Source organism: Cygnus olor, chromosome 4 (genome assembly GCF_009769625.2).
Source record: "Cygnus olor isolate bCygOlo1 chromosome 4, bCygOlo1.pri.v2, whole genome shotgun sequence".
Taxonomy (NCBI): domain Eukaryota; kingdom Metazoa; phylum Chordata; class Aves; order Anseriformes; family Anatidae; genus Cygnus; species Cygnus olor.
This window is the reverse complement of record NC_049172.1, coordinates 30,051,403-30,073,805: the sequence shown is the minus strand read 5'-3', so window position 1 is coordinate 30,073,805 and position 22,403 is coordinate 30,051,403. Positions and strand designations below refer to the sequence as shown.

Here is a 22,403-nt window from a genome sequence, read left to right as displayed (position 1 = left end):
CTCCACACCACCATTTCACTGTCCATAAAACAGAGGCTATCATGTCCTTAGCAAGGGGTGTTGTGAAGTTCATGAGGTGTTGTTTAGACTTTATGGACTAAATATAAACAAGTAAATCATGTATTTTGAAAACTGCTTTCACAACATAGATATCTGGAAACTTAACCTGAAGGCTTATGATTGCAGGCTGTGCCTCTCAGCTGTGCAGACAGGGCAAAGGAGTGTTATGGGAACTCATAAATCACCAGAGTCCTCGCAGCATTGATTTACAGTCTGAGATTAGTATTGATATTTTTACTGCCCAAATTGAGGGTTGTTAGATCTTGTCAGCATATGAAGACAGTGTCTGCCTTAATGGTTATTACAAAGCATTTGAATTGTAGCTTCAAAAAAGATATCCCAAGTTTATCATGACTAAGTTGTGAAGATCACAGCTGACTGAAAGGACACTCTTGTTACCGTTCCCACCATCACCTCTATTATTTGGACTTTGTAAGGATTCACCCACCAAATATCATTCAGCCAGATGAACCTCACACAGGTTGTCAGCTGAGAAGCAAACACCTGTTGTATGTTTGTTAGGAAAAAAAAATAATAAAAAAAAGGAAAGCTCTAGAAATATTTAATGTTTATGATGGAGGACAGGTTTTTGGGTATCAAGCAGAGTTCTTACACCACAGGCTCAGTCCTGGAACTGTCGCAAGGAGAAATCATAAAGCATGGGAAGTCATAAAGCAGAGGAAAGCCTCTGGAAAAGCCACAAGCCATGTTTTTTGTTAAAAGGACAAGCCATTAAGAGTGTGCTGACACAGTCTCCTACTGGAGCAGCAGCTGATGATGCCAGATAATTTCATTGCTGGTATAGATTTAAACCAATTCCCTGCTGGTCTACTGATACTTATGCTATTGCTTTGGCTATTAGCTATGTTGATGCAGGCTGAGGAAGAAAAAAAATACATCCTCCAAACTACTAGTTGGCAGAAAATAAAGGTGCAAAACAGAAGGGTGAGTTTTCACATGGAGTTTTTCCCAAGCAACTACTGGAAATGAAGCAAAACAGGAACAGAAAGGAACTCCTTTTGTGAAATGCCTGGGGAGTCATTCCAGAATAGCTTCTATAATTATATGCTAATCCAGTTGAACTTTCAAGTGTAGATAATACAGGACTCCTATCATAGGCAAGGGATTCATTTCCAAGCCATATGTCTTCTCAGGATCCATATTAACTTAAAATAGATCACTACGTGCAGAGACAGTTGAAGCAAAGACCATGATAGTCCAGTTAAAAGTCAAGTTAGTCTCTCAGTAAAGGCTGATAATTTTGTTTTGACTGCCTTACCATGGAAGGGCACCTTTTAAGACCAGTTTCAGACCTATTCAGCCTGGAACTACACGCTAGGCATGGGTAGCCCATGCTCTGCTTCCTTTAGCATTGTGCCCATGTTTGCATTAGCTAAACTCTGCGAAGCAGGTATAAACTGAGTTAACAGCTGATGCACTGTGTGGCTCCACAAGCTATGCATGACAGGGCCATGATAATTTATGACATTGTTTCACTAATTAAAGGTGACAGGGAAGTTTTACTAAGTTGTTTCAGTGGTCCAGTTTACAGCACAGCCCCCAAACAGTCACATTGGCATGACTGCAGAGGCAGTGAACTGTGTCATAGGTGCAAAAATAAAAAGCAGGAACCTCTTAAATCTACTTTGCTGCCAGAGAAAATATAGGTTGGAACTACGTCCTGATTTTTCCATTGGGTTTATTATTTTTCGTCTCCATAGCCTGAACTCTCATTTGACAGTACATTCCACTTTCTGCAGAAGAACCTACACTAATTGCATGTGTTATTGTTCATCCGGGCTTCAGAGGAAACAGTGTCTTTGGATAATCTGTAGAAACTGAACTGTAATTCAATAGAAAGTCAAGTAGTCTCTCAGTGCTTCCCACTGTGATTAATGCTCTGTAAGGAATGCCTTCATGTTTGTCATACAGAAAGCAGAGTTTAGACTTTCTTTCTTCTTTGCAGAATAAGGGAAAGAGTAAACAAAGAAATCAATTAGGAGTGTTCCGTTAATAAGGATGAAGATGGAATATATCTGTCACTGGAAAAAACCCTGGCTTCACTCCCGAGGGACTGCCTCTCAACAGTTTTGGCTTAGCAAAGGCGTTTGAGCAGGCTATTCTTGGTCAGATAAAGAGAGGCGCTGCTGGCAGTGCGTGCTCTGTGGAGACTTGAAATTTCTGCAGTATGCTCCCTCCCTTGGTCCAGATGCGCTGATTCTCTAGGCAGAGTGAAAGACATATTTATTTGATCAAGGTTTTGGAGAAAGATGTGGGTAGGTTCCCAGAGCGATGAACGGGGGGAGAGAGCGTGGTAAGAATGACAGTTATTCAAATAACACTGAGACTGGTTTTCCTTTTTGGTTTTGTCGTCTGTTGAAATATTAATTATAAGTTAGGGCATCAAATTGTATTATTTTAGTGTAAATAAATAAATCACTCCTAGCAGTCTCATTCCCTAGCAAGCACACATGCTAGTTGGGTATGTTTAAAAACATGGAAAACCTAATCAAAGCTAAACCAGCTTTCTATTCTGTCTTAAAAGTGATAAGCCAAGTCACACTGAGTGCTAGATTTCTTATTTGCAGATTATAATTTCAAACATTACTCCAAATGCGAGCATGTCTTTCAGGCTTGTTTTATTTCCATTATTTTCTTCAGAAGGTGGAGGAAGAGATTCAGCATCATAAACTGCTTTCCATCTTTTGTTCACTAAGTATACCTCCTCTTGAGAAGCACCAAGTAGTAACAAGTAATTGGAGGTAACCACTCGTGAGGGACAGCGGAGGCAGAAGACTGTCTGTCTCCCACTTTTTTTTTCTTCTATTTTTTGCACCCAGCCAGGGCTGGATGTAATGCCACACACCTTTTATTGGCACCAGTGAAGGCAGCTTCAGCTGCTCTGCCTGCCTACCCGCGGCTGCCCATTGCTCTGAAACAACTGTTTCTCAACCACATGGTAAAATGCTTTTTTTTTTTTTTTTTTTTTTTTCCTCCCTGGTTATTTTTAACACACATCAGTTCACTGATCTCATTTTCCATGTGGCCTTGGGAGAGGGAAACAGTTGTGCCAAAACAAACAGCGCGAGATGGGAACCAGTGGCCGAAGGTCAGGAGCACTGAAGCCAGCATCGCCCCGAGGAGAACAGGGAGCAGCACCGGGAGCTGTGCTCCCGCGGGTTCAAATGCCTCTGGGTCCCTGGTGGGGCTGCCTGCAGGCCTGGGGCCAGGGCCATCAGTGGAGGAAGGCAGGTGCTGAAGGGTGGCTCAGGTCTCCCCATCTGAGCCTCCTGGAGGATCTGAAATCACAAATAGCTCATGCTCTGTGCAGTTTGTGAGTTCAGTCCCTCGGTAGTCGTGTTTCTTCTTTAGTACTTTCCTTCCTTACATATATGCTGGGAAGATAATGAGGCACTTAGACACAAGAAGTGTCATCTTAACACCCTGGTTAGATATCTTCCAAAGGTGACATATACCAGCTGAGCATACTTCAAGTAGTATTTAACTCTGCTTTTATTTGCTCAGCTTTTTCTACTGACTGTGATTCAGAGCCTGTGGCTGGAAGAGAGCAGAAGAAATAAAAGCTAACTTTACTTTTCTGTCACCTCGTTCAAGCAGTTAAATCAGGATTCTCTGCAAGAAAGACTGAAAAGATACAGTGAAGAAGTCCTGCTAGGTCAGGTTTACCATTTGTTTGTCAGTTTTATCATCTTTGCTTCCTTGAGACAATGGTTTCTGAGGCTATGAGATAAGGAGAAACCCCTTTTAACCTTCGGGCTAGTTGGGTCAGGAGACCTGGTTTGAACTGGTAGAAATGCTAGGACATAACTGTGGAGGTATGTGAGCATGCTACTTCTGAGAAATCAGATCATGACAAAAGAGACAGCTATTTTGTTGAAGTCAGAGTGAAGAAACTTACAGATACTATTACAGAAATAAATCCCATTTTATTTTTAAGGAGTTTAGGTAATTAAAAAAAATCTAATTTTTAAACCATTGGCAGTGGAGCAGTAATCATAGACCTATCCAGATTATTAGGGACTTGAAATGTAGGTGTTTGCTTCTTTATCTCAAGAGCCATATAATGCATATGAATAACATGTTAATTTTGAATCAATCTGCTAACTTGTAAATCTGCAATAACGTGCTTGTTTCATTACAAGCACCAGAACCCTATAAATAATCAGGTGCAGTTTGCTTTTCATTTTACAAGATATCAGTGTCACTAATAGCAAGCTGTGCATTCTTGATTGGCGATTATGTTGCTACGATTAAGTTACTTCTGGTGTTTTAAAAATAACCTTGACTGTTACTCTTGTCTCAGAATTGCCTGGCAGAAATCCCTCACAGGAGCAATGCCGGTGCCACACAATGCTGCTGCAACCTTATTCGATTGAGGACAGTCAGCAAGAAGGGTCCAGAGCACTCTCTGAGATTAGTTTCTGAGGAAAAATGCTTTCTGCAGAAAACATACGCTCCTAAGAGATAATAATCCACCATCCACTGGGAGTAACAGCAATCTTACCATTAATTTCATGATATTAGATAAAAAGACAGGGTAGAATAGCTCTTTGGTAGAAAAAACTCTTAGTTCAGTAAGGAGCACAGAGGCTGGATTGAAATAGGTTTATCCACCATGACATTTTTCTAAAACTTGATTTTTTTTTTTTTTTTAATGGTATTAGCAATACTGTAAAAGAGCTGAACAGATAAGGCAGGCTGTTCTCGTCACCAGTTGCTACTTGCACAGCTTACGCCGTGCTGTTACACCACTACCTGCTCCTTCTGACAAGGAGTGGGGATGGTGTCGTGCTGGGTCACAGCAAGAAGGCAACTCAGCCTCCAGGTATTGTGCCACTGAATATATCAGTGCTGCACCTCTGTCTGGAGTATTGTGTGCTGCTCTGCTTCCCCATTCTTACCAGTCCCAGGAAAGGATTTCTTAAAATGAGAAAAGGTACTGAAAGTGATTGGTGTGGGTGTACGTATCTGCCTGTGCCCTTCTGTTAATCTTAGCAGCTGATAATTAACAGTAATGTGGAATCAAAGCAAATGGATTTGACTCTACATTTTCAAGAAGCCTGAATAAATTTTACTCTCTCCTGCTCTCAGAAGTGACTGAAGGGGCTGTAGTAGAGAGCTATTAAATAATAACTGTTCTGAAGGGGGTGAATAAGGAACAATTGCAACATTTCATAAAACAAAAACTAGAATTAAATTGCCAGGAATAGATTTAAAACTTCAAATGAATTTCTTTTTCACAGTTCATGGTCAAACTGAGTCACCTTTCACTGCAAAGAGGCTGTAAAGCAAAAATTGTGACTGAGATTTAAGAGCAGTTTTGGAAAGGATATTGGATTATATAAATTCTTGATCTGACCCCAAACTGCAGTCTTTATATTCCTATGACTTGTACCCCCAGAGCAGAAAACTACTGCAGTGTGTAACTTGAAGGGCATATACCCATACAATCAGTGATAATGACATGAATATACTGTATTTTGACACTATATATGCCACCCAGATATTGTCTGTAGTATTTTGGAATTTGAGGAAGAATGAGAATATTGACGTAGTTTCTAACATCATTGTTTAATTATTACAAGATTCAAGTGCACTGAAATGTATCGTCTCTAAATTTTTACTCAAAAATCAGTTAGTGATGGTCGTGATTCACACTGTGATTGAAAAACAGGCCCCAAGACAAATTCAGATACAAAAAGTACTTTTTTTTTCAGTCCATCAGCTTTGTTCTTGAGCCTGCTCTTTAAAGCTGATATGCTTGAAATTCAGAAGAGGTTGTAGTAGGAAGACATCTCAGTAATTGTGGCTAACCAGGAACACGGGGGAATCCTTGTTTGCTGTCAGCAGGAGGCTTTCATTCAGACCCCCAGAAGAGAATCACACTCTCTTCTCCAGCCCAGAGAGGGGGGGTTTCATCAATAGGCAGGTGCAGGGCATGCTTTTAAAGTAATGAATGAGAACTGCTGAGCAGAGCACAAAAGCTACAAATTGAATAAGTCTCCAGTTCACATCAGCATCTCTGGGTGTGTGTGCACGTGTGTGTCTTGTGCACAATAAATAATCCCTTATGCTTGAAAAATACCTACATACTTGGTCTAAAATATGTAAACAATTAAAGGACAGAGATTTCTCTCTAGGTTTCAAACTGTCCAATGAAATAAAAAGTGTGGCACCTGTTAACAGACCTTTTTTTGGGGTGGGGGATCCTGGCATCGCGACCTACCTGAGAACACCATCCTCGCATCCACCAGCGCCAAGCCCCTGGTGGCTCTTGTAGGGGATGGAGGCTTGGAGCAGGTTCTCCCTGCCTGGGGAGGGTCCCAGCTCCTCTGCACCTTGGTTCCTCTGCCCATCGTGGTGACAGTGGCTGGCTGTCCCCTCTGAGTGCTGCGGATGGGCGCATTGTGACGTATCTTCCCCCAGGCTCCGATGAGGTTCCTGACACTATGACGTCAGGACATCCTCAGCTGACACCTCGATGGGTGCAATAAGTCTGATGGAAACTGCCTGCTAACAAGTAAAATGATTTGTCTTTAGGAATTTAGAGTTGTAAAGACCCTGATGTTCTGGGGGTTTTATTGCCATTTGCTGCCCAGTGGGTTCTTTCTCTAAAATGATGGCAACATCACTTATGACTCTTCAGGATGCTCCACACCATGAAAGTGATCTCTGTAGGCACATGCTGCTCTTTCTCTAGAGCTCCTTTTCTCTGGTTCACCCATTATTATTATTATTTGTGTGTGTGTGTGTGTGCTGGCAAAAGATACGGAATAAGACTCCCAGATAAAAGTCTCACTGGCGTGCCTGTCAGAGCTGCCTTATTTCCTGCAGATACTCCAGCTGCTGATTCCATCTGCTGTCTCCTCTTTTTCCTTTCGTTTGTAAACACCTTAGGGCACGAGCCATTCCTACGGGTGTGTGATCCCAAAGGGACTGCGATGGTGTAATACAAACCCTCTCTGCCACAGCAATATGTGTAGTATTAAAAACACTCAGCAGAGACTTCCAATATGTCTCCAACCACATCTGAACTGATAAGACTTCTAATTAACAAGTAATCAAGGATAACTCAGCGTTCGTTGACACTCCAGTTAAACATGTGTGACAGCTCTGATTTGTGTATTGAGGCTTTCTTTTAGTATCAATAAAATAGCTTGCTTTTTCGCAACCTTCCCTACAGGGTAATGGGGAGTATCTGAGAGTGTGATTGGAGATGCTTGTTGGTGCATGACTTCTGGCAAATTCTGATGTTCTGAGTAAGACCCAGGCTGGTGGACACTGGGCTCTGAATCACCCTGGGTTACTTGCTCAACGGCATTTTGCTCTTGGCTCCTCCTCTCGACTCTCCAGCTGCTCCTCCCAGCCTGGCTTGTCAGCTCTCCCCTCCTTTCTGAGGCCTGTTCTCCCATTCCTCACTCCTTCTCCTCCTCCCTGTGCCTCCCCTGCAGCCTTTCCCTGGAGCCTTGCAGCCAGATGGCTTCATTCTCCATCACACGGGTGGGGGTGCACCAAGCCTCCTCCTGGCCTGGCCAGGGCCTCCCTGGGTGCAGCCTCCAGTTAGCGTCCGCACTGACTGGTGGTGGGCCGCAGTACCTTGCCTCTGGGGTCAGGCTCAGGGGTTGGCTTTGTCTTCCCACTCGTCTTTGTGGAAAAGTTTAGCCATTTCAAGTACCAGCGTAGCTGAAGAGGTGTTGTGCTTGCACGTGATGCTGCGCTTCTTTCCATCTGCTGAAGCTGGCATTGTTCAGCTCCCTACAGGAATGGGGATAGCCTTTACTTTTCTTGTGCGTCTTTACACTGTACAAACTTCTTTTACAGTCAATGGTATGTACCGATTTAGGAGAGTAAAAAATCACCCTTCTGACTGGCATAGATATATTTTGTATATAAAAAGCCTAATAAGTCATGGAAAGATAAAATACAAGAAAACACAAGTGCCTTATGGTTGGTGGACTACAGATTAGATCATACAATTTCAAAATCTTCAGCAATGACAAGAATACTAATTTCATTAAAAAGGCTTGCAAAAGTGCATCTAGTTTTGAAGCAGCCAGACGGCAGGTGTCAGGACTCCCTCAGGCCACGCAAAGGAGCCACTTTGCTGCAGGGCTGTGTTTCTGAGATGGAGGCAGAAAGGAGGCAACGCTGCAGCATGAGTTCTGCCTTTTCTGCCTACTTGGACCTGGTAAGTTGTTTTGTCTTAAAACATTTCTAAATGAACTACTCTGGTAGCTGGATGCAGCAATCTATGATATAAAAGAATGCGTGAGCTCGCTGATAGGGTTTTCTGCTGAAAGCCTGAAAGAAAACCTGTATGTTTTGCTTACTGGGAATTCTTGGTAGTAGATATCAATGTTGCTATGTATTTTGGCCCGGCTCTGTGCTGGAGCCACTGTCTGGGTGCAGCGTGGTGGTTTCGCACCAGTGGGTAGCTCCCTCACTCCCCTTCCTCCAAAGACCAGAACGCTCCCACCAAGGTGAATCGTTCCTCCTGCAGTCCGCAGTGTGGCATCTCAGCTCCAGCTGCAAAGATTTGGGGTTAAGATGCCAGACTGGGGGCTGGAGCAACTGAGCTGAGGGCTCGTGCTCTTCTGCCATCCCTGCTGTGGAGGGGGAGATCAGGACATCAAACGCTGCAGTTAGTAGCACAATATACCACAGCAGGAAACCTCACTAGGACTCATCTGTTGTATCCTCAACACTTCTGAGAGCATATTCCATTTAAAATTTTTTTTTCTTTTTCATTTTAGTGGACTAAACTCTTCTATGGAGCATGCTCTGGTGAGCCCCAGCTCACCCGTGGGCTCTCGGAGCAAACTGTAGGAAGATGCAAGAGGACTCTGAGAAGCCTGATGTAGATGATGTACAGCCACATTAATTATTGATCGTGTTAGTTGATGAGTTGTGCTGAATTGATCTGTGGCAAGATAATGTGAATTAAAAGCCGCTTGAATATTTAATTCTGGGCTTTTTGGATATGGCAGGAATTTGAATGAAAGAAAACACATGAGTCATGAGTGGAATCAACTTTTCAGTAAAGACAGGCTATTAAAATAAAAGGTACTACCCAAAGGTAAATTCCAATTTATTAGAGGAGAAAACTCTGGCATGTAAACATTTTAATGGGAGACTAGAAAGTTTTCCAGATGAAATTCTCTAAATAGATGATGATAGATGGAGATTTTCTTGTTATTAGTTTAATTCCTGCGTATATGACTTAATTAAACCTTGCTGCATCTGAGGTAGTGCCTGAAGCATCATAGGAAAAATGCGAGACCGAGATGCTCTGGGAAGTGAAGGAGGGCTGTTGGCTGAAGCTCTGTGTTTGCTGCAGTACAGCTGGGGCACAGCCTAAGCGAAATGAATCCACACATGACTGGAGAGAGGAAGTAAGGAAGAGGGTTTTCTGATGATTCTGCACACAGTGCTAGGGGAGGACTCAAGGAGTCAGTGCCCTGCATGCTAGCAGCACCAGTCTGGCAGTGAAGGAAGTCCTGCTGAATAAACAGGTCATGCCACCTGAAGAAGAGCCATGGGGGCCTTCTCAGGATTGTATTGCATTGACCCAAAAACCTTTCTGAAGGACTTTGTGGTAGCATTAATACACTGTTGGAGGTCAGCATGCATTCTTGGTTGGCTTAGGTGCTGCAGCTCCAAATAAATCCTTCCCGGACTTCTCCCAGCCTCTCCACAGAGAAATGTCCTTAATGCAAAGCAGGCCTGGTCCCGAAGTAGAAATGTGTTTTGTTTCAGTGTTTAGGGCATACAGGCTAGCGTTCTTCTTAGTGAGAAGAGAGGGCTCCTGCCTACTGCCGTTTCTTCTTCCCCTTCCATCTTGCTTCATTCCTCCATGTACCAGGGAACACTTTGGCAGCCAAGGGTGTTTGCCTTATTTTTCTCACCCTTCACAAAAGCTGCCCTCTGCTTAACATGCGCATTCCTTTCTTCAGAGCCATTTTCCTCTGTGGACTCTCAGGGCTGGCCAGCGGCCAAACAGTAGGGTGAGCTGCATGCAAAAGCCTTGATCATTGACAGGCTGTCTTACAATTTCTTTCTTGTATTCAAAATGCAGATGGATGTTATTAGAAAGGTTTTTACTTTGAATGTGCACAACTTGTCCACATGCCTGAGATTAGCGCTCAATACTTATATAATGCTTTTCATCCTCAAAAGGGCTTTACCAGCGCGAGTCCTCAGAAAGCTCCTGTGAGGTGCATTCATTTTGTTATATGCTTTATAACAAGGAGGGACACATGTCAGTGACTTGTTCAAAGATGTATCACTCAACAAGCATTATAAAGGAAGGAAATCTTTACACTTCCCTGGTGTTCCTCTCTGATGTTTTCCTGTCAAAAAATCATAGTTTCACCATGACAGCATGTTTTTCTGTATGAAAGAAGTGATTAGTGACATCAAAAATTAAAATGTATCTCAGGTTATAGTAATACTAGATAAATACACAGCATTTCTAAAATTTATGAGGCCAAATTTCCTACTGCACTAAGCTTCAATTAATAAAGCGGAACAGGAGCCGAAAGGGATCATCAAAGAGACCCAAGCTTGACAGAGGATTTGGAGCGCTTGCCTCAAACCATACTTCAAAACAGAGGGAAATGATTTTAGGAGGAATGATGAAAAATGCCTGTCTTCTCAGTTGAAAGGATAGTGCAAGATTTTTTTTTTCTGCTTTAACTGCATGATTATAATTAAAACTGCTACAGTAACAGCAACAGCCCCAGTATGAATTCAGCTCCACCGAAAGTTCTTGTAATATTGCATCTCATTTCAGTGAGGGGGCTGAAATAAGCTATAGCTGTGAAAGGCATCTTTATAATTATGTATTCTTGCTGAGCTTTTACTGGCATGACTGCCTTGGCATGCTTTACCTCGCACAAGCAAGCCAATAAAAGTTTCAAGTGTCGACCAGCAGATATGATCCGGCTAGGGCCAAGATCACTCTGTGAGATGTAGTTTCTAAATCAGGTCAGTAAGCCCTGGAGGGGTGTCTATCTGCATTAGTGGTCTCTGTACCCTCTGTGAGCCTCCGTATGTGCATAGGTAGCTGGTGGCAAAAATTGGCTTAGAAATCAGTAGTCACCTTAGCCCAATAAGGAATTCTTAAGAGATGGAGAGGTGCTTGTCCTAAATAAACCATCAGGAGATTTCAAGGGGAAGGGTCGACTTTATAGACATACACCTACTTCATGCTCCCTGGGCAAATAGGTTGTGAATAGCCTGTCTAGTCCAAGTCATGAAAAGGATAAAGCTAGACAGGTTAAAGCAAGTATTTATTTTAGTTCTGCTCCAGCTTCCTTCTTTTGATTAAGCCTTGTTTTCTTCATTTTTTTTCTTTAACTGGGTAAGTAATCATAGTTATGTCTGGTGAAAATAGGGCTCTGCAGCATCTCAGGAAAGATGTTGAAAATTAGTTACTGAGCTCTCTGGTGTGGCAGAGAGGCCCATCTTCTCATGCTGCATAGAGTAGGGTGAAGGAGTGGAAGTGAATAAGCTAGTCATGCTTTTTTAACCCTACAAAAGGATATTTTTTTCCCTGAAAATTCTATATTCAGATCTTATCTCCCTCTAGCTGCTCTTGGAAGGGTATCTGGCCCCAGAAACTACTCTGGAGAAATGGGAAACGTGAGCTCTTTTCTGGTTTTCTGACCACCATACAATGTTTCAGATGAATTCATGGGAATGATGTGCAGAAAAAGTCATGAAAATTGCTGTTTGGGAAATTACAGCTGGAACAAGTTATCACATTTTTATGGATTCCACATCCACGGCCTTTAATGTCAGCTACCTTATTTTGCTTTATAATTGTGTAAGTGACTACATCTGGGCCAATTAAGCACTTTCATTTGCCTTTAAGAGTTGGAAGACACTGCATGATTTAACCTTTAACATCTGGGGGAAAGAGATGCTCTACCAGGGCTATGCGGTACCTGCATGGTTTTGATGACAAAACACATGTATGCTCATTGCAAAACCACGAGGTGTAAGTTACTGCCTTAAAGCTATGTAATTCTATGGATGTGTTCAGCACTTATATTTCTCTTTAAATCTTATGAGAACAAAGAGTTGCAGGGACTGCGGTATGGGTTCAGGCAACCTGTGGACTGGTCTGTAACAGATGCCTTCACATCTCCACCCCTCTACAAATACCTTTCTTATTTCCCACAAGACTGTCCTTGAAAGCGTCAGGTTTGAAGCTCTCACAAAATGAGGTGCAACTTGACTCCCACATGCACAGTTTTTTTAAGATTTAACCAATGTAGGGAAATAATTCCCCTCGGTTCAGTGCTGCTCTCCAAGTTCAAACCAGCTGAGTATCTGCACTGCTACCACTAGTTTCAAAGAAAGTGTGATGCTATTGCTTGAAAGGCCCCTCTTCACACTTTGAAGATGTGCTGATGTGTGTTTTAATCAATTTTATTTACACTGCCCAGGAGTATCAACCCACTGTCTGGCTCACATTCACATATGTGGTGAGTGGGATCCTTAATAAAAATGTATTAGTGAGGAGTACAGGTTAAGAATTACAGGTACTTCAAATAAAACTTCAGAAAGTCTATTTGCATATAACAAATATCCGTGTGAATGCTTAACTTCAGGAGCATTGGTATTATTTCAGAAGCATAAGGGACCAAGACAAATTAATTAAAGATGAAATTTTCTCTTGTACTTCAGCTCTTTTCCTCCACGACAAGAAGAATCTAACTTCATCCTGAAGGCAAGAGTAATGAGAAGGCTTGAGGCAGAATTATAAGCTACTTGCATGCATGGAATGAAGTTACACAGCTAAGTTCAACCTGAGAGACTTATCATTTCAAGAGTCTGTGCATTGCTAACACGATACAGATGTCGCCATTGGACAAACAGGCACAAGATTGTTTTGTTGTTCGTTATGCACTCCTTCCCGGCGGCACTGCCGAACACAACTTAGAGAGGCCGCTCTTTCTGGGAGTTAAAAACATTATTTTTTTCATTATTTTTTAGCTGGAGACGAAAAGGAGTATGTCCGTCCTCTGTTGCAACACCATGGGAATTTCCAGCAGCCCCAGCGGGGACCAGAGCCAAGGTGCAGATCCTTAGCTGTTTTCAGCAGGCAGAAGCCAGCTGATCTCCTTGAAACACAAAGGTTGTTGTTAGACGAGGACCTGGGCTGTAATATGAAGGTACACAGAAGCAGGAGAAATGATCCACCTGAGCCCTGCCTCACGTGGATGCTGATTGCACATGCACCGGAGCGTGTGGATTCCAGTCTCCACCCTCCATCATATTTGAAGGAGGATATTCCTGAAGTATGCCAGGACTTCCTTGTCCCAAGGACTAAATACATTTGGCTGTCTCCATTCCAGCTAGCTTGAGCTGAAGAAAGAGAAACAAAAGCTAAATACGGGTAACACAAGGGTGTTTTTATTGCAGCAGTGTACAGTGCTTTTGTCGTGTCAGTCAGATGCCAGCATATGTCAGCAGTATTTCAAGTTGTTAATGCATTGAAAAAAGGGGAAAATTCCGAGCAAATAACTTCCCTGTGACAAAATCTTTAAGGGTTCACGTGTCTTTTGAAATGAATGTCTTCCAAAGAGTCACTTGGTTTCCCACAAGATGGTAATCTCCATCCCTACTACCTCTTTCTGTACAATTGCTTCCCACATTTCAGTTTCTATTCCTGACTTAGCAAACACACTTACAAGATAAACTTGCTTGGCTGCAGACCTCCCGTTGACAACTTCCTCTAACTGTAGCAACAAAGAGAGGGGCAATTTTCTATTTTTATTTTCTGTAAACTTGTTCTAGAAGCCAGAACGATGTTCCCATATTCTTGCAGCAATGGTATAAGAGACTGATGGTGGATGTTCTGGGCACAAACCAGTTGTTACAGAAGTAGGAAGATTTATCACAGATTGCTGCTGAATGTTTAAAGAGTATTATAAGCATCTGCTTAATAAATGGAACAAACGGTAAAATTTATACACACACACACACACAAATGGAGGGAAAGTGGTTATTGGAGTGTGTCTTAGAAATAGATCCAGGTAGTACAAATAACGCATTGTGTAAACTTCTATCCCATGGTTAGTAACAGCTCACCTGTGCAGTGGTGCTTATTTTTGCCAGTTCCTTCATGTCACTGTTTTCATGTTAATCAAGGATTTCTTGCTGTAGATGAATTTCATACTTGGATTTATCACTATGTATTTTCACAGAGTTAGCTGGAGGTGGAAACAGGAATCTCTCCAAGTTTCCTACAAGAAGAAAGCAATAGAAAGTCTTATTTTCCTCCACTGGCATTACTGATAATCATAGATTCTGTGGAAAACACGCTTGGTCATAACAACCTTTTGACATATGATCTAATACAAATATTCTCGTTTGATGGATGCAGCGGGGCACTCTGCATACACAAGGTTAGGCATATCGTCATTAAACTGTCAGGACCAATCAGGACAGTTCCAGGATAGGCTTAGATTGCCTTGATAGCTTACCTCAGTGTCGGTCTATCTGGAATATGCTTTCCTGGGACAAGGAAAAATTAGATTTTAATGCTGTTTTATTCCAGGTACTAGATGGTTTCTTCCTGGAAAAACAAATGGAACGTAAGTTGATGGAGTGTGATATCACTGTAAGTAGCAAAAATATTAACTTTTCTAGATTTTACTGAACTTAAAGCTGATTTTATCTACTTAAATTGGTACCTAGTACTTGTCACATTATGATATAGGTGTGAATATGCTTTGCCAGGATATGTATGAATGGCATGGAAACATTCACTTAAGCTCACACCCACACATCCCCATATGCTTTGAACAGATCTAAGTGGTGACTGAAGGATGAAGAAGGCTGAACCACACAAACACGCTACACAATAATTATTATTTCTGAAGCAGTGGAATAATTTATAAAGGTCACTAGGAAGCAATGGAGATGCAAATGCTCTTCTAATGAGTGCCGGTAGTATCACGTTGGAGCATATTCACGATGCAATGTAGTGCGCAGGGAAGAGCGCAGCTGATTCCTATAGAACATGATGACGAGTAAAGAGGTGAAACATGACGGGAATGCAGCATTCAGGGTTTCATTCCAAGAAACATTTCCAGTACAAGCTCATCGAGCAGCGCAGTAAACAATGCTTGGTGGCTGACTGAGGAAAGGCAATATCTGGAATAATTAATCAATAATTCATTACAGAAGAATGCTACCAGCTGTAAACTTAATTTATAGAATAATGCCCCGCAGAAATGCCAAAAATTATAAATATATTCATGTTTTTTGAAAGGGCTAGTATAGACCGAACCCAAATATGTCAATCGTATATAATAAAACCGATTATCTTAAACGCTTTTTCTGATGGTAGACAGTGAAAATTAGGCAATCAGTATAGAATCCTAATAATGAAAATAGCACATTTGCAGTGAAGGGTCTTAATAACAGAGTTAACAATGTATTTTTCTCTTATGAATATTTCACATCTTTGTGCAGAAATAAAATTCCCACTTCCTTTGTGTTTCAGTTTCCTTGCAGAGAATTGCATGCTTTATTTATCATTCTACATGATCTATTATCAGAATAGATTTAACTTTGTCAGCTTCTAGTGTTTACGAAAAGCAGTATCATTAGATATTAATGATTATCTGGCTACCTATTGTTAATACTTATGAGTTGAATTCTTTTAAAGACTTGGCCAGCTTTGAATAAATAGTAATCCTGTCTAGATTGGCTTCTAGACAATTTCCCTTTTTCATATTTCAGCACAACCATGTAATGTTTAGGTTGTAGAAACTTCAAAAGATTATTTTAAACAACTCAATTACAGTTATTTTAGAAAGAGTAAGTTTGTGTTTTCTTTCAGGAAATATACTGGTTTAAAAACAAAACACAGAAATGTAAGTTTGGGCTCTAACTTGTCCAGTCATGAAAACATGAATAAGAATGAGGTATTTCTTTCCTTATTTTGGATGCTACTTAAATATAGTATTTGAAATATATGTGGCACTGAATATATAGTTCACAAAACTGTGATATAATATACTTCAACAGCTGAAATTGCTCCTATATATATCCTGCTTATATTAGATTGTGGATGACTATTTGGGAAGGAGTAGACTGCATTTTTTACCTATATCAATCAGAAAGTGTCATCTATCCAAAAGGAACCTGTTTTTAATCTGATAGTTTTGTTGCTGTGTAGTGGGTATAATCCAAGAAACAAAATGGGGTCCCTCTCTCTCCTTGTGGCAGCCTGTTCTGGAGCCTACCAGCAATGAAGCACAGACTTACTCTTCTGTGCTTTTTGTCATCCCATGGAAACAACCTCTTTCACTACAAATCTTGAAAAATGGCAAAAGATGCTACTTGACCGTTCCACTTTACAATGGAAGTGGAATTGATACTACTCTGCTCCTACAACTAGCATTTCCATGACTGAGTGATAATGGGCACATGTGCATGATGGTCACAAGCATGAACAAAGCTTGTGTTGGACCTACTTGAGCTTTCTCCAGAAACTCAGGCTTGACCTCTTGAGAGTTCATGATAATTTGGTGTTCATACAGTACCTAGCATAGTGGTGTGTTGTTGTGCTTCCAAGGTGCTCCCACAATACAGATTTTGGCTACTCTTCCCTTTGTATAGTTGCTTTTATCAGCATGGTTGAAGGGAACACTGTGTGGGCTGTGAGTTCTTCTCAAATGACCCTAAAAATACTTGGACAGCTGGTTCGTGCTGGTCACTGAGCTGCCACTGCTAGTATTAAACTCACTAGTTAAAGTTGGTTTAGATGGATATGTTTGTGGGTACAGCAGAAGTTAAGTGACAAATACTCCCAAATGCAGTGACATATTCCACATGCAGTGACAAATTCTGAATAAATGTATGAGATGCATCATAGTAGTCACAAACTCTTCTCTTGTTCCTTGTAAGAAAAAGCAGAAGACAAATTTTGTTTAGTGCCACATGCCAGTCTCTTTTGTACAGCATTTTGAATTTTGTTCTGCCTTACATGTACAAAAGGACCACAAAGCAATGGTAAACGTTCAATTTTAGCATGGACCATGTCAACTCACTGATATCTTTCTATCCTACCCTTTTAGTTCAGGGATAGAGAGTGGTGGTTATGTACTGTGCTTGTACACTGGAGAGCTCTAGTTGAAAAATAGCCATGTAGCTAGAGAATGCGTTAAAAACAAAAACATGTTCTTTGTGTTGTAAAAGACAATAAAAAATGGAGTTGCAAATAGTAATGATCACATCCATGTATAAATTCCAAAAGAACAGCATTCTTGGAAATGTTGTCATCCTCAAAAACTGAGCATAGAGGCTAAGCTTGTTCAAAGGAGATGGCAGTAGCCTTACTTGTACCAGAAATCATCCATCCTTGTCTTAAAATCCAATAAAATTGGATTCTGCCCAGCCCAATGGGAATGACTCCTATTCCCAAGGTCAGCTATGGAGTGGTTCGTCAGATTGGCTCCACTTTATGTTCCACCAACACAGTTATGAAAGTAACTTTTTATGCTTTCAGGGAAGTGGCCAGGAGAGAGTTGGGAAGAAGACAGGCAGTTCTGCATACTGGAACTCATCTGTGTGAATTTGTTTCAGCTGCCACCCAATCTTCAGAAGATATATGAAAGTGACAATTTACCCAAAGAAAGGAGATCAATGAGTTTTTATCCGCACTGACTATATACTTTACTGAAACTGTATAATTTACTGAAATCCCCAAAGAGACAATGTTCTATTTCCCTATCAGAGCAAGATGGCCTCTGCTGAACAATCCAGGTATTAAACTCTTGGTGACCAATAACTGGTGCCACAAACTAAAAGCTGCGTGGCTCAGTCAAGTGCAAGCCTTTGAAAACGAGTGTCTTTTTTAACATGAGGGTCAGCTCACAGAACTGCTGAATTTTTTCCTTGGCATTTTAGTAACTTAACCGTTTCAATTTATCCTTTAAAGTAAACGGAGATATTCGGGAAGACACAAACTCTGCAATTTATAAGAAAAATACTTTTCCTGAAATGTTTTAAAATGGCAACTAATTATAGCTATAGGATAATGTTTCTATTTCTTTTACAACATAACACAACTAAGCGATATTATATCGAGCTGTCACATTTTGAGTTGCATCTTCTTCATATGGCTGAACGACCAGCAATGTATGTACCATATGCACTGTACATGGTTAACTCTTGATTTTCTATTGTTCAGTGGGGTAGGAAACCTATGTAGAATAATGATGTGACCAGTCCCCCCAAAAAAACACCAAAACGCAACAAAACATTGTAAATCACGCTGCTTAATGTAGATAGACTAAGGAACAACCAAAAAGGAAATGCAGAATGAATGGCAGATCCTGATATATGTGTATATTTAAAAATGTATTGATCTACTGCTGAAGTCAGAAAACAGGAAAGACAATGAATGTGAAGGCTGCAAAAACATTTGATATTGTATATTGTACTTCACTGAACATTTGCATGAAAAATAGTTTTTTTTCCAGTGATTAAAAATTGTGTCCTTTAAAAACATTTTTCTGTGTATCTTGATGATTATTTTGATGATTATTTTTGATGATTATATATTCCCCATTCAGATGTAAGAGCTATTCTAATATCAGGAAGAAAAGACAACATAGATGACAGATTTGTATCCACCATGGAGATAATAAAAAATCAGAAGCATCTGCATAATACAAACATATTGCTTACAGACAACTAAAGAAAGTGTAAGTGCAACATATTCTTAAATACTATTGAGGAATTATTGAATGTATGTTTATGTAATTCTTTAGCTTTCATCCATTGCCATCTCCATTGTGGTGTGTGATAGGCCTCTGACATACATCTATAGCCATCAAGATTTGTTACTCTGATCAGCGTATAATCAGCTCCCCCCAGATCCCCTCAGCTGAAGTTAAGTATCATTGTGAATCACAGGTATTCTGTTAACAGATAACAACAAAAATGAATCAGAGTGAAACCCTTCACTTTATGCTGTTAAAGCTAACAGGTCTGAAATTAAAGATAATTGCATATTAAAATAGAGTGGGTAGCTCTGTTTTGATTTAGAGATACGAACATGTCAGGCAAGCTCGTCTGCAACAGGAGAGATTCAGTGCCCCGAAGTGATGGAAGAGAAGAGCCCAGGAGAGCATTCCTTGCATTCCTGCGGCACTCGGCGTGTACATATGCCCCACAAAAAAAGAAAATCTTAGCACTCTGGGTTGGTATGCTGATCTTCAGAAAAGCTGGTACTTCCATATAGCTGCAGGCTTAATTAATTTGAAGAAATGATACTCTCTGGATGATGAATGTGAGGCATATTTAAAACTTATTTTTCAGGGCAAAGGACATTGTATGTTCAATGCTAGTTAAAAATAAAAATAAAATTATTCCCCGTAAGGACTACTAATAAGCAACCAGTAGCAAAATATAGCTGGGATGTGGAGCTCTCCCTGTTTCCCATGGTCTGCCCAGAATTATACCCCGCATATGAGTGGGCTTAGCCCAAAGAGTTATCTTCGTTAATGAACCAAAAGCAGGTTTCATTCAAGAGGTTTAGTAGACTACTATTTGAGGACACGGCCTGCTTGAGAGTCATCCATGTCTAAAAGCATACGGCTTTGTCTCCTGAGACAAGAAGTGTATGTCATGCAAGACAAAAACTGTTCTCCCTATGAATGTTCATTGTTTTTCACAAATAAAAACAAATGTGCTACCTTACAATAAAAATGTGCAAACCCGTATTAGTGACTGAAAATCAATCAGATTTCTTCATGTCAGTATTATTTACACTGCACAATACATAGCAGCAAAGGGTACACATTGTTTACAAAAGCAAATACAGTAATAGTTCTACATTGCCACTAATGACACATTAATAACAGCTCCCTGCTTAGCATTTCTTAAGCTGCTGCTGTGCCGTGTTCAGTGTCATGGCAAACAAACATGACCAGCCATGAGATGAGACCTTTGTGCTCTCAAGACTGTGCTCAGGTGAGAGGACAGAGACAAGGGGAGCCCCCCAAAGTTCAGCCTATCCCCCCGTTCTGCAGCGAGGGCGGCCGGCCTGGGTGGGTTTTGGGAGGAATGGCAGCAGGTGGCCTGCCCAAGGCCCCCAGCCACGCCACCCAACAGGTGGGGTCCCAGAGCTTGGCGGCACCCTCGGGACTCTCACACCCCATCTTTTTGGGGTGAAAATCCCCCAGACGACAGGCGGTGGCTCTCGGGGCAGGGCAGGCTTCCCGGGACGGCTTGCAGCAGGGCCGAGCTCGACCCCGCCGCCCCGGCTCGGCGGAGCGACCACCGAGCCCGAGAGCCCACCTGGGGGCACCAGGACTGCACCGAGGGCCCCACCGGGACCCCACCGGGGGGGAGCCGGGCACAAAGCGCCCCCCTCGGCCCGCCCCGTCCCGCCCCGTCCCGCCCCGGCGCTCCGCCTCCCGGAGCCAGCAACTTCCCCGTGGCCGAGACGGGCGCGGAGCCCCCCAGCAGCCCGGATGGGAGGCGGAGGCGCCCGGGGGGATGCGGCGGAGCGGCAGCGGGCCGGCGGCAGGCGCAGGGCCGGCTAGAGCGGGAGCGCCCAGCTGCCGCCGCCAGGCGCCCCCAGCCCGCCGGGCGCCCCCGCGCCCCCTTCGCCGCCGGGGCTCGGCCTCGGCCTGCTCCGGGCGGCGGCGCTGCTGAGCCTGCGGTGCCCCCCCTCGCCGCCTCCTCCTCCTCCTCCTCCTCCTCCTCCTCCTCCTCCTCGTCGCCCCGGCCCGCAGCGCCAGGCCGCGGCCGGCCCTCCCTCCTCCTCCACCTCCTCCCCTCCCTCCTTCCCCGCCGCCTTGCCGGCGGAGAGGGGCGCGATGGCGTCCTACGTGGATAACAGCTTCCGCCAGGCGGTGATGAAGAACCCGGCGGAGCGCAGCCCCCAGGTAGGCGGCACCGGGACCCCGCGAGGGAAGGGAAGCGGGGGACAACGGCTCGCCCATGGGGAGGCAGGGACGGGGCGGCCACAGCCGACAACTTTCCTCCTTCTCCCCCTTTCGCCCCGGGGGGGTCGCGCCGGCTGCTCCCGGCCAGCAGCGGGGGCGCACCGGGGGGTCGCGGAGGTCCCGAAGCCGCTGGAGGCCGGGGCCGTGCCCGCGGGGCGCGGCGGGGTGAGCGGCGCCACGGGCGGTCACCGCCCGCTGCCCGCGGCTGAGGAGCTTTTCGCCGCGCCCCCCGGCTGGCCCTGCGGGGGGCTGCTCTGCCGTCGGCCCCGTTTTCCAGGGGCTCCCCCCCCCCTTGCGCCCTGGGAGCTCGGCGTGCTCCGGGTTTTTAGGAAGAGATGTTTTCGCTGATTATTTTGGCACGGCGCTGATTGGCCCGTGGCGCTTTCAAATTGGGGGCAAAGAGGAAACCTTGACTTTCGGGCTGCACCCAGAAGTCATTCCTCCTACTAGAGAGACGTCATTGTGGTAATGTTATTTTTATCCTCGTGGAATACGTGTGAGAAAATAAAAGCTCCTATGGAAAAACACGCCGGCTGCATAGGCATCATGCTTAGCATGTCTCCTTTACAAGCCTTCCGGTCCCCCCCATCTTATTTTTTTAAAGCTTCTGGAATGTGTTTTTGTGGTGTTAAAGTTGTTTCTTTGTCCTTGTTTGACCTTTCCAAATGTCTGTTCCCGAGTGTTGAAGCCGGTCCTTCAGCGCCTTGTGGAAGCTGGAGGAGGCCGAGCGCCCTGTCCTGGGGAGGATGCGGTTGGCGAAGCCGTGGTGAGAGCCCTTGCGCTGGGAGAAGCACACATCCCAGCACGGGGAGCCGTGGTGGCCGTGCCCGACCTGGGCAGACGGCTGTCGAGGGATGGCCGGCTGTCTGTGGGGAGTGACACCGGCAGTTGCTCAGGAACCAGTCGGTCAGGTCGTGGGGCCACCGGGCTGGGCTCGGGAGCCGAAACTTCCCCGTGACAGCTGTGTAGGTCTGCGCCAGGTGAAGCGAGCTGGCCAACTTGTGTCCCTGCCAGCCAGCCCTTCTCTCTGCAAGGGGTAACCAAAAAAATAAGTGGGAGTAAGAAGTGACGCAGTGAAAAAAAAAGTCAGCTTGAACGCAGGGACAAAGCTGGTGTGAAGGGCACAGAGCAGAGAGCTAAATTGGGAACGCTGGGGCTGCATTAATGCACCAAAACTTCAAAAATCAGCAGACTGAAAGCCTGCTGTGGCAGTCACCACAGGAAAAGAAACCCATCCTGAAATCCACGGAGCTGATGCTGGCCAAAATAAGCCGCAAATACGACCAGATTGGTGGGAAATGTAACGTGTCATTAGCGCCGGGAATGCTTGAAGCTGGTGAT

At 43.5% G+C, this 22,403-nt stretch overlaps 2 protein-coding genes and 2 long non-coding RNA genes across 15 annotated transcripts in view; 2 read left to right on the top strand and 2 right to left on the bottom strand.

The window, feature by feature from the left end:
• The window catches only part of C4H4orf45 (chromosome 4 C4orf45 homolog), a 45,775-nt gene extending 39,303 nt beyond the window's left edge, over nucleotides 1-6,472 (bottom strand). For 3 of the 5 annotated variants that reach the window (XR_005819293.1, XM_040554965.1, XM_040554964.1), the window contains exon 1: nucleotides 6,308-6,437. Coding sequence is in view for 2 of the 5 variants with exons in the window: in XM_040554965.1 (XP_040410899.1) it covers nucleotides 6,308-6,437 (130 nt within the window). In the remaining 3 variants the exon portion in view is untranslated. Of the gene's footprint in view, nucleotides 1-6,307 lie in introns of all 5 variants that reach the window. The other 2 variants (XR_005819294.1, XR_005819295.1) reach the window with 1 other exon arrangement.
• Nucleotides 6,473-6,503: 31 nt separating this feature from the next.
• On the top strand, nucleotides 6,504-18,605 carry LOC121069153. Of its 3 annotated transcripts, none has more exons than XR_005819297.1 (5): nucleotides 6,504-6,601; nucleotides 8,835-8,973; nucleotides 13,084-13,486; nucleotides 14,651-14,717; nucleotides 17,612-18,605. It is a non-coding gene; the product is annotated as an uncharacterized LOC121069153 (long non-coding RNA). The 3 variants fall into 3 exon arrangements; XR_005819298.1 differs by having other exon boundaries at nucleotides 6,506-6,601; nucleotides 13,084-13,225; XR_005819296.1 differs by having other exon boundaries at nucleotides 6,506-6,601; nucleotides 13,084-13,262.
• On the bottom strand, nucleotides 13,487-14,708 carry LOC121069154. The gene is made up of 3 exons (XR_005819299.1): nucleotides 14,577-14,708; nucleotides 14,182-14,336; nucleotides 13,487-14,000 (listed from the first exon to the last, which is right to left on the bottom strand). It is a non-coding gene; the product is annotated as an uncharacterized LOC121069154 (long non-coding RNA).
• Nucleotides 18,606-20,770: 2,165 nt separating the features above from the next.
• The window catches only part of RAPGEF2 (Rap guanine nucleotide exchange factor 2), a 190,790-nt gene continuing 189,157 nt past the window's right edge, over nucleotides 20,771-22,403 (top strand). For 4 of the 6 annotated variants that reach the window (XM_040554946.1, XM_040554945.1, XM_040554943.1 and 1 more), the window contains exon 1: nucleotides 20,771-21,002. In XM_040554946.1, the coding sequence (XP_040410880.1) occupies nucleotides 20,934-21,002 (69 nt within the window). In that variant the 5' untranslated portion in view covers nucleotides 20,771-20,933. The remainder of the gene's footprint in view (nucleotides 21,003-22,403) is intronic. The other 2 variants (XM_040554944.1, XM_040554942.1) reach the window with 1 other exon arrangement.